Raw genomic sequence first — 15,116 nt, 5'->3', positions numbered from 1 at the left:
ATAATACATTTTTTATAGATTACAATCAATATATCAGCATATTTTGTGAACATTTTTTGCGATATATTTGTGTTTTTTTTATATATTTTTATAACAAATAAGTAAGTTTATTAGTTGGTATTAAATTTACTTATTAATAAATTTACAATATTTAAGTTTCCGCTTTAGTGAATATCATATATTTATTAGTCTAATTATAATTTAACATATTTAAAATAAAACATAAATTGCTGAAAGCCATTTGGTACATTAAACTATACTATATATATAAACCCAGAAATACATATATACATATATATGTCTATTTTTCACAAGACTATTTATGACCTTTATAGCATTAAAAAGAAGTTAATACAATGGAAAAGATAAAGAAGAAAAAAGTTGGATATATGATGAAGAGATTAGAATATCATATGATAACACATATTTTATTTGGTTTTCATTTAAGACTATTTTTAAATACAATTTATAATAAAAAATGGGAATGGGATAAATATCATATATATTTTTGCATCCTTATCACATATATAATTTTAGTAGTTTCATATGCTCTTAATGTATATTTTTTATTACATAAATTAGATTTAAAGAATTATCCTCCTGAACAAATTGAAACATATAAGCAATACAAAAATAGTAAAAATTTACATCCTTATGTTGCTTTTGAGCGTCTCGATTTAGTTAATATGCCTATTTACAAGCTTATTTATGGAGCCATTTTTGTAGTAATTATAAAAAATATAATAAATATTACCATACACAAATTTATCCGCATTATCATACATACTTTATAATTTTTTTTTTTTATTAACAGGCACCTTGGAAATCTGCCATATTGTTGTGTATGGGCATTGTTAATTTATCAATATGCAGTAAGTCCCCAAAATGGTATCTGCATGTGCATAAAATGGTATCTGCATGTGCATAAAATGTTATGTACATGTGAATATACTTATATTCCACCTCCAACCGTTTTACACTTGATTTTTTTATTTTTTATTTTTTTTTTTTTCTTCTTTTTTTGAAAGTGATTTTTTCACTATTCAGTAATAAGAGAAACGAAAATGAAGAAGGCAGTACTATAGTAAAAATATATTTAATAATTTTGAAAGTAGTATGTAGATTTCTTTTATGGGTAATGGGAGTAAATAGGATAGAAAGCCATTATTTATGTGATAATGAATGGCCAAAAAATATAGTATCAAATCATACATCAGGTTTAGATCCGATTTATTTTATTAGAGAACATGCATGTAGTTTTGTTGCAAAAAAATCATTACGCAAAGATTTTTTTATTGGATTAAGTATTAGGGTTTTAAAATGTGTGTGTGTGCATAGAGAAAAACCAGAAGATAGAAAAATAGCATTGGATAGTATACGAGAAAGACAGCTAGCTATTAATAAAAAAAATTCGAATTATCCATCATTTGTTATTTTTTCAGAAGGGACTACAACTAATGGTATACAAATTGTGGAACAAAAAAAAGGTGCATTTTATTCATTACTTCCAATAACCCCTGTTTTACTTATATTTAAATATGATTTTTTAAATCCATCTTATGATATCATACCATATGATTGGTGGGTTATCTTGATGATATGCAATGTAAGAAAGAAAAAAAAAAAAAAAAAAAAAAAAATTTAATAAATAATTCTTTTATGTTTCAATATATGGTTATATTTTGTTATTACATCATTTCTACATTTATCTTATTTTATTAATTCAGTATCAATCAATCGGGTTAAATGCATATTGGCTTCCAACTGTATATCCACCAAGTAAAGAAAAATATCCAAATTTATCTACAGAAGAACGAATAGATATGTTCCATGATGAAGTATCAAAAATAATGTTTCAAAATATGAAAAAATATAATCCTAGGGCACCTCAAGATATAGATGATTATAATGATTGGCCAGGATCTTTACGAATAAAATCTGATTTTTTTGGAAGAGCTTTAGGAAAAATAGCAGATAAATATTTCAAAAATGAAACAGAACAAAGTAAAAACGCTTGAAATTTATATACACATATACTTTTAGTATATAATTTAATAAAAACTTCATATACTATGATTTTTATTCCGTTTGAACAATTGTTTTTCGAGTCTCATTTTTGATATTTATACAAACAACTTTATTATTTTTATCTATATTATCTTCATTAATAATTCTATAGATATTATTATTATTATTATTTTTTTTTTTAATTGTTTTTATATACAATTTTGATTGTCATAACTAATCATAACATTTTTTATTTAGTTAAATTTAAACCAATTAAAAAAATAAAAACAAAAAAAGAGGGAATATTATAAAATTATGCATTTTTTATTTGTCTATATCGAATGAAAACACTTGCACATTTTATGTATAATTATGCTTTAATTTTTTTTTTTTTTTTTAATTTTGTACGTTTTTATAGTTATATATATTGAAACTTTTTCTTAAATTTTACCTTTTCGCATACTCACGATATTTATTTATTTTTATTTTTTGGGAGAAATATTTTTATGTAACTATAACATATACACTCGTTGTTGATGTGGGCATTGGCCACAAGAATAAAAAGTGTACACACTCTCATAAAGGAAAATATAAATTAGTAATAAAACGAATATGTACAATAATATGTACAATAATATGTACAATAATATGTACAATAATATGTACTATAAATATGTACAATAAATATGTACAATAAATATGTACAATAAATATATATAATGCATAATTATTATTTATAATAAACAAAATTATAAACCGTTGTAACGAATTGGGTATATTTTTTCCCTCTCATTTTAAATTAAATTTATAATATAAAAAAGTTAACAAGTTGGGGAACGGGAAATTTTAAAATAGCATGACTTTGTAATATATTTAATTTGGACTGACTTGTTCATAATATAATTAATTTTGATGACTTGTTCATAATATAATTAATTTTGATGACTTGTTCATAATATAATTAATTTGGATGACTTGTTCATAATATAATTAATTTTGATGACTTGTTCATAATTTTAATTATCTTAATTTTCCTTTTAAGTTTTTCCTCTATTTAAAAAAAATTACAGTGTAAAAAAAATAGAAAAGTACAACATGTTACACAAAAAATTTATAATGTAAAATTAAGGAACACATACATGTGTGTAAAATAACTCACAAAATTAAGCTTATCAGAAACTTGTTGAACATTGAATTTTTTTTTTTTTTTCACAATTTTGCAATAACAATGAGAAAAAAGTATATTTTAACATTTTAAGAAAGATATATATAGGAGAGCCAAAAATATTTTGTTAGATATAATATAATTGTATTATGTGTAAATATATTATATAAACATTTTAAGAAACATTCAATTTATAAAGGAAAAAAAAAAAATATATATACACTATATTTACAATTATTTGATTTAATCCGAATTTTCGTACACTTTTAAAGAGTATGATTTATTTTTATAATTTATATTTTACTTTGTAAAATTTTATCTCCTTTTCATATATCATAATTTAATTATTTAATAAAATAATGGCATTTTAATATAAATTTATTTTTATTAAAATTATTTATAATTAATTTGGACACCATATACAATAACACTTTTTTTATCTAACTATTATTAATGTGTTATTTTTGATAAAATAAAAAAGTATGTGTGTGCACATTCCTTAGGCAGTGTATAATTTTAAATGCCTTTTTTTTATTATTTATTTTGTTACGTATTTTATTACGTATTTTATTACTTCTTCATTTTTGACTTGTTTAAATTCGCTCACCATTTTGTCTATGTTTAAAGATGTTGTTTTGTTAATTAATGTGTGTAATTGTAAATGTCATATTATATAACATTATAAAAGATTAAAACAATTTATTGAATATAGCTATAATAATTTGTGTTGTAAGCCACTGATTTTATAAATAGGCAAATGTAGATAAAGAAAAAGATAGATACAATGAAGTAACATCATAATAGCATAGTTACTCTATGATTTTTGTTTTTTTTTGTTTTTTTTTGTTTTTTTTCTCTTTTTAATAAATAAAAAAAATGGAAAAAGAGATACTTCTGTCTTTAGCTCATAATGCTAATGCACAGATAAAAAATGAAATATCAGAATTAAATGATGAAATATTTTTTTTGAATACAAAATTAAATATAAATAAAAATAATAAACTATCCAACATTGTAAAAACAAGATGTAATAAAAGAAAAGAAAAAAAATCGGAAGAGTTAAATAATTTTTTTTTTAAATATGTAATGTTTTTATTATCTAACAAAAGTAATGACAATATAGAAGACATAGAAGAGACCCATTTTTATAACATGATACAAAAAAGTGGAGAAAAAAGTGTAGAAAAAAGTGTGGAAAAAAGTGGAGAAAAAAGTGAAGAAAAGAGTGAAGACAAAAGTGGAGATGAACACTTTTTAAAATGTATGTATGAAAAAAAAGATGAACTTGAACAAATTTTAGATTTAATTAAATTGAACGATCTTGAAAATTTGAGTAATAAAAAATCAGAAGAAATTTTTTCAAACTTAATGTTAAAATTTAAGAATATGGAAAATATTGTCGAAAATGAAAATATTTTAAATTGTGGAGGTATAGATAAAGAAACGAATGAATTAAATGTATCCGAAAATATGATACAAAAACTTTTGGAATATTTAATGGAAAATATTAGCGACACAAAATTTAAAACTTGTGATTTATCTACTGCACCATCAACGGTTTCATTAGTCGAAACGAGTGAAAAAGAAAGTGATTTCGAAGAATTTATAAAATATGACAATAATAATATTCAAACAAAAATTAGTGAAATGTATAAAAATGGCAATAAAAATGGCAATATCAGAAATAGTGTTTATTACAATAAAAAGTCCCCATCATTTGGTTCTATCTTTTTAAAAAAAGATAGTCAAAATATATTATTAAATAAATTTAATGCAAGTAGAAAAAGTTTCAGTGAGTCACGTCAGAATACAAATAAGTCACTCTCAACCAATGAAGTATTAATAAGAAAAAAAGAAAAAAAAGAAAAAGAAAAAAAAGAAAAAGAAAAAAAAAAAGAAAAAGAAAAAAAAGAAAAAAAAAAAAATGACAGGGGTGGGAGTACACACAGGGTTAATGTGAAATTACCAAGTTTGAAGAAACAAACAAAAAAAGGCATTATTAATAAAATAGGTGATAATAAAATAGGTGACAATAAAATAGGTGATAATAAAATAGGTGATAATAAAATAGGTGACAATAAAATAGATGATAATAAAAATTTGATACAAATTAACAAATGTGAAAATAATAAAAATTGTAATAATAAAGAAAAGTTATCTTTATTGAATAAAAACAGTCCTATTAAATCTGAAAATAAAAATAATAAAAATAAAAAAATGAAAGAAGATAACATATCATTATCTGATTCGTCTTTATCTGAATCGTCGTTATCTGATTCGAATTCAATACATAATTTATCAGAAAATGAAAAAAACGAAAAAAATGTTGGGTTAAAAAAGTTATGTTTAAAAATTAATAAAGAAGGTAAAGGAAAATTTATTGTTAATAAAAAAAAAGGGATTAATTGTTCGAAATATATTTATGATTTTGAGATTGTATATGAAAATAGTGAGACGTCAAAACTAAATGAATGCGAAGAAAGTACGAACCAAAAAGGTGGAGACAGAGGCAGAGGCAAACACATATTTCACTTATCGTTTCTTACCAATGGGAAAAAGGTATACCAAGTTAACAATTTAGACATAGAAAATTATAATATAATTAACAATTTAAAAAATATAAATAATAGACAGAATCGCAAAATAAATACAAGCGTTTATCAAAATAACAAAATAAAAGAAAGAAATGAAAAAGAATCATCTGAATCTTTAAATAGTAGTAATAAGGAAGATGAATATAAAAATGATTTTTCTGAGTTAGATGTAAAAGATGTTGGAAAGATAAATATATGTAATAAATATGAATCAAAAAAAATAGAAAAAAAATATAGACAAAGAAAAAAATTAAATTTAAAAAAAAAAGAAAATAATTTTGAATTTAAAGAAACAAATAAAATTAGAGGATTATATATACATATGTTAGATCGACAAAACCAATTAGAAATTGAAAAAGATTTTTATAAAAATGAATTTGAAAAATTACAAGAAGATGTTAAAAATAATACAGCACCAATAAATGAATATTTAAAAGAAGAAAAATTAAAACATTTTGAAAGAGAAAAATTGTTTTATAAAAAAGAAAAACAATTTATTAAAAAAAAAAATTTATTAAAAAAAAAAATGCTAGAATTAGAAAATCAATTAGAAATAGCAGAAAAAAAATTAATTATGGAAAAAGAAAAAAATGAAGATTTATTTTTAAAAATACAAGATGAAAAAAAAGAAATTGAAAAGAGAGAAAGTGTAAATGAATCTAAAATAAAAAATTTAAATTCAGAACTTGAAAAATTAAATAAATCTATATTATTAGAACAAAAAGAAAAAGATGGTTTATTAAATGAATTAAATATATTAAAAAATGAAGATATTGAATTTGGAAATTTTAGAAAAAATATTTTAGACAAAATTAATAAAACAAATGGTGATATAAAATATTTAGCAGAAATATTAGAGCTACTAACTAAAGAGTTAGAAAAAAAAAATATTCTCCAAAATTTAAATCAAAAAAAAATTAAAGAATTAGAGGAAAATTCACAAAAAACAGAAAATGTTTTAAGAATAACAAAAGATAAATTACTTTTAGAAAAAAAAAAAAAAAAAAATTTATTTAAAGAAATTACACATCTAAACAGAAAAAATAAAGATTTAGGAAAATGTATTAAAGATCTTATGTTTAGACAAAATTCTGAAATTAATTTTAAAGAAAATACAATGCATCTAACTTCTCTTTCTTCTGATTATGAAAGAAATAAAAACAAAAAAAGTACTTTATTGTATGACAGTACCTCAAAAACAAATCTAACTATTAATAGTGATAGTTATAATAATATGCTTCATTATAAAATTAAATACAATTGCAATAGTAACAATGATGATAATGATGATAATAATGATAATAACATGAAGAAAAAGAGGAAAAAGAAAAAGAAAAATTCTGAGATAGGACTCATAAATAATACAAAAAGAGAATACTATCCTCCCAGTGATAAAAATGATACAACAATATCTGGTGACTCTTCTTTATTTTTATTTAATCAAAATTCAAAAAGTAAAATTTCGTTTAACAATTTGATAGAAAGTATGGATGATTTATCTGGGGATTCTACTCCTGTTTTAAAACATAACATTGTTTGTAATTTTAAAGCACGATAAAAATTGGAAAGGTTGAAAAAAATATTATTCACCTTGTTAATTTTGAAGGGTCAATATATTTTCCTTTCTCCATTTATTTAGATGTGAAGATTTTAAAATGTCTATTTGTGCCGAATGGAATATTTGTGCTTGAATTTTTTGTGATTTTTTTGTGATTTTTTTGACTCTAATTTTTTTGCAATTTTTTGACTCTTAATTTTGTTGATTTGTTGATTTTGTTGATTTTGTTGATTTTTTTGCATTTTTTGACTCTAATTTTTTTGCAATTTTTTTAATTTTGACGAGCCGCTGACAAACATCCGTATAACAAAAATATCAAAATAGATTTGGGGATATAAAATAAATTACACCATTTTGGAAAAAGAGTAAAAATATCGAAAACTTGATCCCAAGTGTATCTAAATGAATGTAGAAAAATGCCTGAACTATGATAAGTAGAACTATTAAGATTTTTAAAAAAATAATTATTTAAATTTTCTTCATTATCTATATTATTTAAATCAATACTATCATTATATAGCCAATTAAATGAGGTATTCAAAAAAGGAATAAGTGGAAAATGTGAATATTTTTCTATACTATTATTCTTAACATTTTGTTGATCTTCAAAATGTAATTTTTCTGTTTTTGTCATGTATTCTTTTTCAAAGTTTGGATTATAATGTGAATCATTTGATATAGGAAAAGACAAACTTTTGAGATGGGTTCTAATTTGATGGGTTCTACCAGTCATTGGTTGACATAATAGAAGTGACTCATTAAGTTTGTAATTATATGATAAAAACATAAATTTAGTTACACTAGGTTTTATAGAATATTGATTAGAAATTTGATAATTTTTTTTATTATATTTTGTAAAAACATATTTTAACAATTTTTTATCTTCACAATACATATATCCAAAATCTATAACAAAATATTTATGATACATTTCAAAATCTTCTTCCATTTTTTTTTGATTTTGAGTATCTAATTCACCATTTTGAACATGGTTATTCTGAACATCTTCAAATTTTGACATATCAAAAAGTTCGTCTACATATTTATTATTTTTATTTATAGAATTAATTAAGTTTTTAAATTCAGCTTCTTTATTTTTATCGTTATATCTTTCATTTTTATATTTGTTACGATACAAAAATATATCATTTTTAAATGAGGCACCAGGATAATCACCATTAAATTGATATATATCATCATTTTTTATTTTATTATTTTTACAATATTCATCATATAGTTTATTTATTTCATCATCTTCGTTAAAATTATTATCATCACTTTTTAATATTTTATTTTCAATAATCAATTTTTTAATTAAATTTCTAAAATCACCTTCTACACGTGCTATATATGATTTTGTTATTTTATTATCACACACATATTCTGAAAATATTGTCGAAAATTTTTTATTTTTCCCAAATAACACAATTCCTGATGTTAACTTATCTAATCTGTGTAATGTATAAATATAAGAATCATCTTTGTTATTATCTTTTTCTATTTCATTATTTTTATATTTATTTAATTTCGTATTTATTTGTTTACATTCTTCTTTATAAATTTTATTATTATCATGTAAATTTAAAAAATCTTTTTCATTTACAAGATTTATATTTTTTTCTCTCTTCAAAATGTCAGATTTAACATTTGTTCTTAATTCATTATTAAGTATAGATGATTCATTATTTATTTCATTTGTATTTATTATATTGAGAGAGTTAGATAATTGTTCTGTTTTATTTTCGTTATCATTTGTAGCCAATTTTTTATTAAAATTACCTGACTCGTTCAGGCAATTTTGGTCATTATGATAATTTTTTCTTTTTTTTTTTTTTTTTTCGCTATTTCCTTGATTTATATCTTCATAATTATCATTATTAAAAATACATTTTGATGATTTCAATTTCAATTTCAATTTTTCTTTGGTTTCTTTCCATTGTGTATATATTGTATCCAAAACATTAAATTTATTTTTTTTAAATTTAAGATCAATTTTAACAACATCATCATTTATTTCATTGTCATGTTTATTTTGAGTATCATTTTTTCCAGATTGGCTAATATAATTTTGTAAAATTCTTAGAAGAGAGTTATATTGATATGAACCAACTGGATGAGTAGGCATACTAGCCACTTTATTTACACAAATAAAATTTTCATCTTCATATAAAATTATTATTTTATTATATAAAACTGGTTTTTCAAATAATAACAATTTATGTTCAATAAAATCATTACTCTTAATTATATAATCATTAGTAATATTTTTATTATTAACTTTTATATATCCTTTTTTTATTGATTCTAAAAAATAATCTGTATTATATGCACAAAATTCAAAAGCTAAAACATCTACTATATTTTTTCCAAACCATCTTTTTTTGGCAAACAATTTATATGTATAAACATATGGAGAAACAAATCTTAATTTATTTTTAATAAAATATTTTGGCTTAAATTTTTTATCCACAACATTTAATCCGCTTGTCTTTTCTACAACAATCTTCATGATTTTAAATGATTGAACAATTTCTATTAATATAAATATTATTGTCAAGAATGAAATAAAAAAGTGCATTATCAGCTTTTTATTTTATTCTCTCCATGTGTTGAACTATGATAATGCTTTTTTTTCTCTTTTCGTTTTATTCACACCAATAATACAATTATCATATATTACTGTAACCACCTTATAGGGGCGTATGTATGTATGCATACTAAGGGCTCAATCTTTTGTGTTTGAAACAAAACTGTGATAGATAAATAGATAGATAAATAAATATGCAGATATAGAGAAAGCAAATGTAGAAATGCTTATAAAACTTCGTATCAAAATAAATGACTTAATTTTTTGTTTAACATTCGATGCATGGTTTTGAAAAATTTGGCAGCTAAATTGAATTTCCAGCAATTTCATAAATATGTACATACAAGCATACACTTTATTTGGTTAGTTATTTGGTTAGATATTTGGTTAGATATTTGGTTAGTTATTTAGCTAATTATTTAGTTATTTGTTTTGCTTGTTTATTTATTTAGTTAGTTATTTGTTTGCTTGCTTATTTGCTGAGCCTTTTGTGCTATATTGAGGACTATAATATTTATTTTTTTAAACTTGATCATTACATATATTTAATTTGCTCTCGTAAATAAGTTATTGGTAGCATGCTATATTTTATTTTTCACATTTTTTACATGAACGTTCATGCTAATTTTTTTTTTTTTTTTTTTTTTTTTTTTATATTTGTAAGGTTGGCTAAGGATAAGTATATGATTATATTAATTAAAAATTATGATAAACAAATTTATAATTGAGTAAAATGTCACATATTAATTACATTATTTTAATAGATAGTATGGATTATATATAAATTGAATAAATATTAAAAATTGTGAAATGTATGATGGATAATGAATAGGTGGGTGTTTATGGTGTGGGTTGTTTTTTTTTTTTTGGAAGGGTTTGAATTTAAAAAAGTGAGTCATATTTTAAATGATTATAGTTATTTATATAACCATACTAACAACAAAACTGGATATATAAATGGATATTTAGAAAGAAATAAAATAATATCATTGAAAAAAATAAAAAATAAGCAGAATATACAGAATAAGCAGAATAAAATAAACACACATTTATATTCCTCTCTATATAGTAATCCACATAATGATATAAAAAAGGAAGTACACATATATGAAATATTAAATAATGCAATTAAAAATGTCGCAAAAAAAATAAAAAAAAATGAAAATCTATTGATACCAAAACAATACTTATTAGAAGATAATAAACTTTATGATGATTATACATATCAGACTGGAATAATTATGTTTATTGAAAGAGACATAAATGATGGTATTTTTATTAATAAAAATGAAAATGAAGATAAAAATGTTCGACAAAAAATAATTGAATCCTTGAAAAATGAGTGTTCTGATATTATTGATGATATATTATTATCTCAAAATGGGATATTAAATATAAGGATAAAAGATGAATATGTAAAAACAAAGTTTTGCAAGTTTCATGCTCAATTAATTGAACATATACAAAGTAAGCAAGACAAAAAAAATAGGAAAAATTGTGAACCAAAAAGGGATGATAAAAAAAAAGTGGTTGTACTTGATTATTGTGGAGTTAATATGGCAAAGCATATGCATGTTGGTCATTTAAAATCATTATTTATAGGATATGCATTAAATAATATTTATGATTATTTTAGTTTTAATGTAAAAAGTCGTAACCATATTGGAAATTGGAATGCTAATATAGCAATGGTCATAACTTTTTATATTTTTTTTTTGTCTGAAAATTGTTGTAATTTATTTTTTGGTAATTCATCTTCTTTATTACAAAATTCAGAAAATACTAAAATGAGTAATAATTATTCTTCTGATATTTTTGTAGAAAAAAATGAAAATTTTCAAATTGTTAAAAGATATTTAGATATTTTAAATAATTTAAAAGAAGACAATTTTTATAATAATTATGAACATTTTAACATAAACAAATTAAAAAATATAAATTTAGATAATATTGATAATGCATATAAAATATCTAAACAACTATATTCTGTTAATACTTTATTTCAAAATTGTACTAAATATATTTTATCTTTAATGTATAAATATGATGATAAAACTTTACAATTATGGAACATTATTTGTGATAAAACAAAAAAGGTAAATAATTTATAGACACATTTTTTAACATTTTTTAACATTTTTTGCTATTTTGGTAAAGCTCAGTTATTTTCTACAAGCCATTTAACAGTTTTCTTTTTTTGCTTCATTTGGTTCTTCATTTTTAGGAGAATGATGAAATCCTTCGAAGATTCAAGATTCACAAATTAGTCGAAAAAGGGGAAAACTTTTATGTGAAGTATGTTCCTAAAGTTTTAGAAGAAATGGAAAAGAAAAATATTCTCTTTAAATTTGGAAATAAATTATGTGTACTTTTTAAAAAAAAAAAAAAAAATTTAGAAATTGAAAAAAGTGAAAAAAGTGAAAAAAGTGAAAAAAGTGAAAAAAGCGAAATAAATATCAATGATAAAGATTATTATGAAGTTGTGCAAATACAAGATAAAATTTATGATGATTTAAAAAATGGAGATATAAATATTTTGAAAAATAATTATCATATTTTAACTATAAAAAATGATATATCTTATACATATGCAGGTATAGATTTGGCTGCTATTTATTATAGAGTATATTTTGAAAAAGCTGATAAAATAATTTATATTGTTGATGAGAACCAAAAACATCATTTTATGCAAATCTTTTCAATATACAAAAATATGAACATATTTTCTAAAGATGTAGAATATAAATGTATATGTTATGGTTTTGTCTTAAATAATGAAAAAAAAAAAATAAAAACAAAAAATTTGACTAACAACATTTTAGTTAAAGATGTAATACAAAATTTAGAAAATTTTGACGAAATAAAAAAAAACAATGAAAATGAATATAATGAAAATGAATATAATGAAAATGAATGTAATGAAAATGAATGTAATGAAAATGAATGTAACGAAAACTGGGGTAATAATAATGAAAGGAAATTTATATATAACAAGAAATATTACACAAAAAAAAATTATAAAAATTTATTATTATCTTCTATAGTTTATTCTTATATTAGTGTTAAAAATTGTAAAAGACAAACAATAAATAATTTAATTAACTCTTATAATTTTGAATATATATATATTATTAATAATTATAATGATATATACTTTATTTTGAGAAATTTACAAAATTCTGGTTATTCATTTATATATCAAGACAAATATTATATTAACATGGATTCCCGATTAAAAAAATTGTTATTAGATATTATGAATTTTAAAAATATTTTAAAAAATGTAATTTATAATTATAATGTTGATAAATTATGTTCTTACTTATTTAGTTTGTCACAAAAAATTCATCATTTTGCTCATGATAGTTTTAATAAAAATTTTCTTCACAATTTTGAAGAAAAAAATATTCATAAATTTTTAAATTTTATTAAAAATATCAGCAAAGAAAAAATAACTAATACTACTACTAATCCAGAAAAAAAAAAATACGATATATTGGATGATGAAAAAACAACATATTTAAATTTATTTATAAATTTTATTAATAGTGATAAAAATCACAATCCTACAATTAGTAAAATTAATACCTTTTCCAAAGATGAGTTAAACAAAATTATGTCCTTTTTTTTAAATAAAACATTTGAAATAATTGTTATGCAATCATATTTATTTATTGTTTCAGAAATATTTGATATTCTGAATCTTTATTTAGTTAAGTTTGATACACAAGAAATTATTAAATAGTGTAGTTTAATATCAAATTTTTGATTTTTACACATTTTTTTTGAAAATATATATTTGTCTATATACATATTTATATTTTTTTTGATGCAACATTTAATACACGTTGCACCCTTATGGTCTCCTTTTCGAAGAGCATAATAATAAGTAACTTTGAGATAATATTATACAAATTTAATAAAATGTTTTAATTAGTTTCAATTTAAAAAAAAAATGACATCAAAAAAAGCATAAATATAAGCATAAATAAAAGCATAAGCAAAAGCATAAGCAAAAGCATAAGCAAAAGCAAAAGCATAAGCAAAAGCATAAGCAAAAGCATAAACAAAAACATAAACAAAAACAAAAGCATATAAAATAAAGCGGAAAAAATAAAGCGGAAAAATAAAGCGGAAAATGTGTATGCACGCATGTATTTATATATATCAAAAATAATGTCAAAATTGTAAAAAAAAAATATATATTAATGAAATTAATAACATATTCATTGAATATAACTTAAAAATCAGGAATTGTATAGTTATTCTCTTTTAATAGTGAGTATAACTTTTTAATTTATACATTTCTTCTTAAATACACATATATATTGTTTTGTATTTTAGGAAATGGTGCCAATGAAAATATTTATAAATTATTATAATACTTGGAATCATAAAATACACAAAAAAAATGAATTCCTTAAAATGTTTTTTCAAATTTTTATGAGAATTTTTTTGAGCTTCCTTTTCTTTGCGCATATTTTGGTGCAATTTTGGGAACTGCCTTAACGGGTGGTGGTTTTACATCCAATGGGGTTTTTTTCTCCGCTATAATTAGAAAAAGTATTGAGGAGAAAAAATATATTTTAATTTGTATAAATATTGTTAATATACACAGAATGAATACCAGAACCATTTGTATATTCCAGTATATAAAAGAAACAATAACTGTATATGTATGTGTATATGTATGTGTATATGTATGTGCATGTGTATGTGCATGTGTATGTACTATCTCAGTTTTACATGTGGATATTATTCACTCGTTTGTTTTATATATATGCAACGCTATATTTTCCTAGTTCAATTACGTTTCAATTTATATGGAGCATCATTTGTTTCTTCACCCTCGTTTTTTTGCGCAATATTACTTTGGCGCGCTGTTACAGACTCTTTTGCTTTAGATTGTTTGCATCCCATTTTCTGTATAAATAAAAAAGGTATTACATATATATCTATATATACATATCTTGGCAAGCTCACAAAAGTGGGCATAAAAAGGTATAACATAAAGTTGTATAACACAGCATAATTTAGTTGGCTTATAATTTAATAACACAATGAAAGTACAATCATATTAATAAAAAACAAAATAGAGAAAAAGTAATACCCTTAACGGATTTAATGTGTTTTTAGAAAGATTAATAAAAAAAACAAATATATTTTTGAGGCTCTACAACGTTAATAAAATAATCAAATAAAAAT

The 15,116-nt window shown here is 21.1% G+C and overlaps 5 protein-coding genes across 5 annotated transcripts; 3 read left to right on the top strand and 2 right to left on the bottom strand.

Moving 5' to 3' along the window:
* Positions 1 to 356: 356 nt before the first annotated feature.
* Positions 357 to 2,018, top strand: PY17X_0818500 (uncharacterized protein; the record flags this gene model as incomplete). Its single annotated transcript, XM_725276.1, has 4 exons — positions 357 to 725; positions 815 to 872; positions 1,029 to 1,606; positions 1,728 to 2,018. The coding sequence occupies 4 exons, from the start codon at positions 357 to 359 to the stop codon at positions 2,016 to 2,018; spliced, it is 1,296 nt and encodes a 431-aa protein (XP_730369.1).
* Positions 2,019 to 4,048: 2,030 nt separating this feature from the next.
* On the top strand, positions 4,049 to 7,324 carry PY17X_0818400 (conserved Plasmodium protein, unknown function; the record flags this gene model as incomplete). The annotated part of the gene is made up of 1 exon (XM_725275.3): positions 4,049 to 7,324. The coding sequence occupies one exon, from the start codon at positions 4,049 to 4,051 to the stop codon at positions 7,322 to 7,324; it is 3,276 nt and encodes a 1,091-aa protein (XP_730368.3).
* A 271-nt stretch (positions 7,325 to 7,595) lies between these two features.
* Positions 7,596 to 9,902, bottom strand: PY17X_0818300 (pseudouridylate synthase, putative; the record flags this gene model as incomplete). The annotated part of the gene is made up of 1 exon (XM_725274.2): positions 7,596 to 9,902. The coding sequence occupies one exon, from the start codon at positions 9,900 to 9,902 to the stop codon at positions 7,596 to 7,598; it is 2,307 nt and encodes a 768-aa protein (XP_730367.2).
* Positions 9,903 to 10,735: 833 nt separating this feature from the next.
* PY17X_0818200 (arginine--tRNA ligase, putative) lies at positions 10,736 to 13,656 on the top strand (the record flags this gene model as incomplete). The annotated part of the gene is made up of 2 exons (XM_022955712.1): positions 10,736 to 12,007; positions 12,136 to 13,656. The coding sequence occupies 2 exons, from the start codon at positions 10,736 to 10,738 to the stop codon at positions 13,654 to 13,656; spliced, it is 2,793 nt and encodes a 930-aa protein (XP_022811954.1).
* Positions 13,657 to 14,352: 696 nt separating this feature from the next.
* Positions 14,353 to 14,831, bottom strand: PY17X_0818100 (conserved Plasmodium protein, unknown function; the record flags this gene model as incomplete). The annotated part of the gene is made up of 2 exons (XM_022955711.1): positions 14,353 to 14,459; positions 14,723 to 14,831. 2 exons carry the CDS (start codon positions 14,829 to 14,831, stop codon positions 14,353 to 14,355), a joined length of 216 nt encoding a protein of 71 aa, XP_022811953.1.
* Between the last annotated feature and the right edge of the window lie 285 nt (positions 14,832 to 15,116).

The sequence above is a fragment of the Plasmodium yoelii genome (genome assembly GCF_900002385.2).
Source record: "Plasmodium yoelii strain 17X genome assembly, chromosome: 8".
Classification (NCBI taxonomy): domain Eukaryota; phylum Apicomplexa; class Aconoidasida; order Haemosporida; family Plasmodiidae; genus Plasmodium; species Plasmodium yoelii.
Note: the sequence above shows the minus strand (reverse complement) of the source record. Positions and strands in the feature narration are given on the sequence as shown.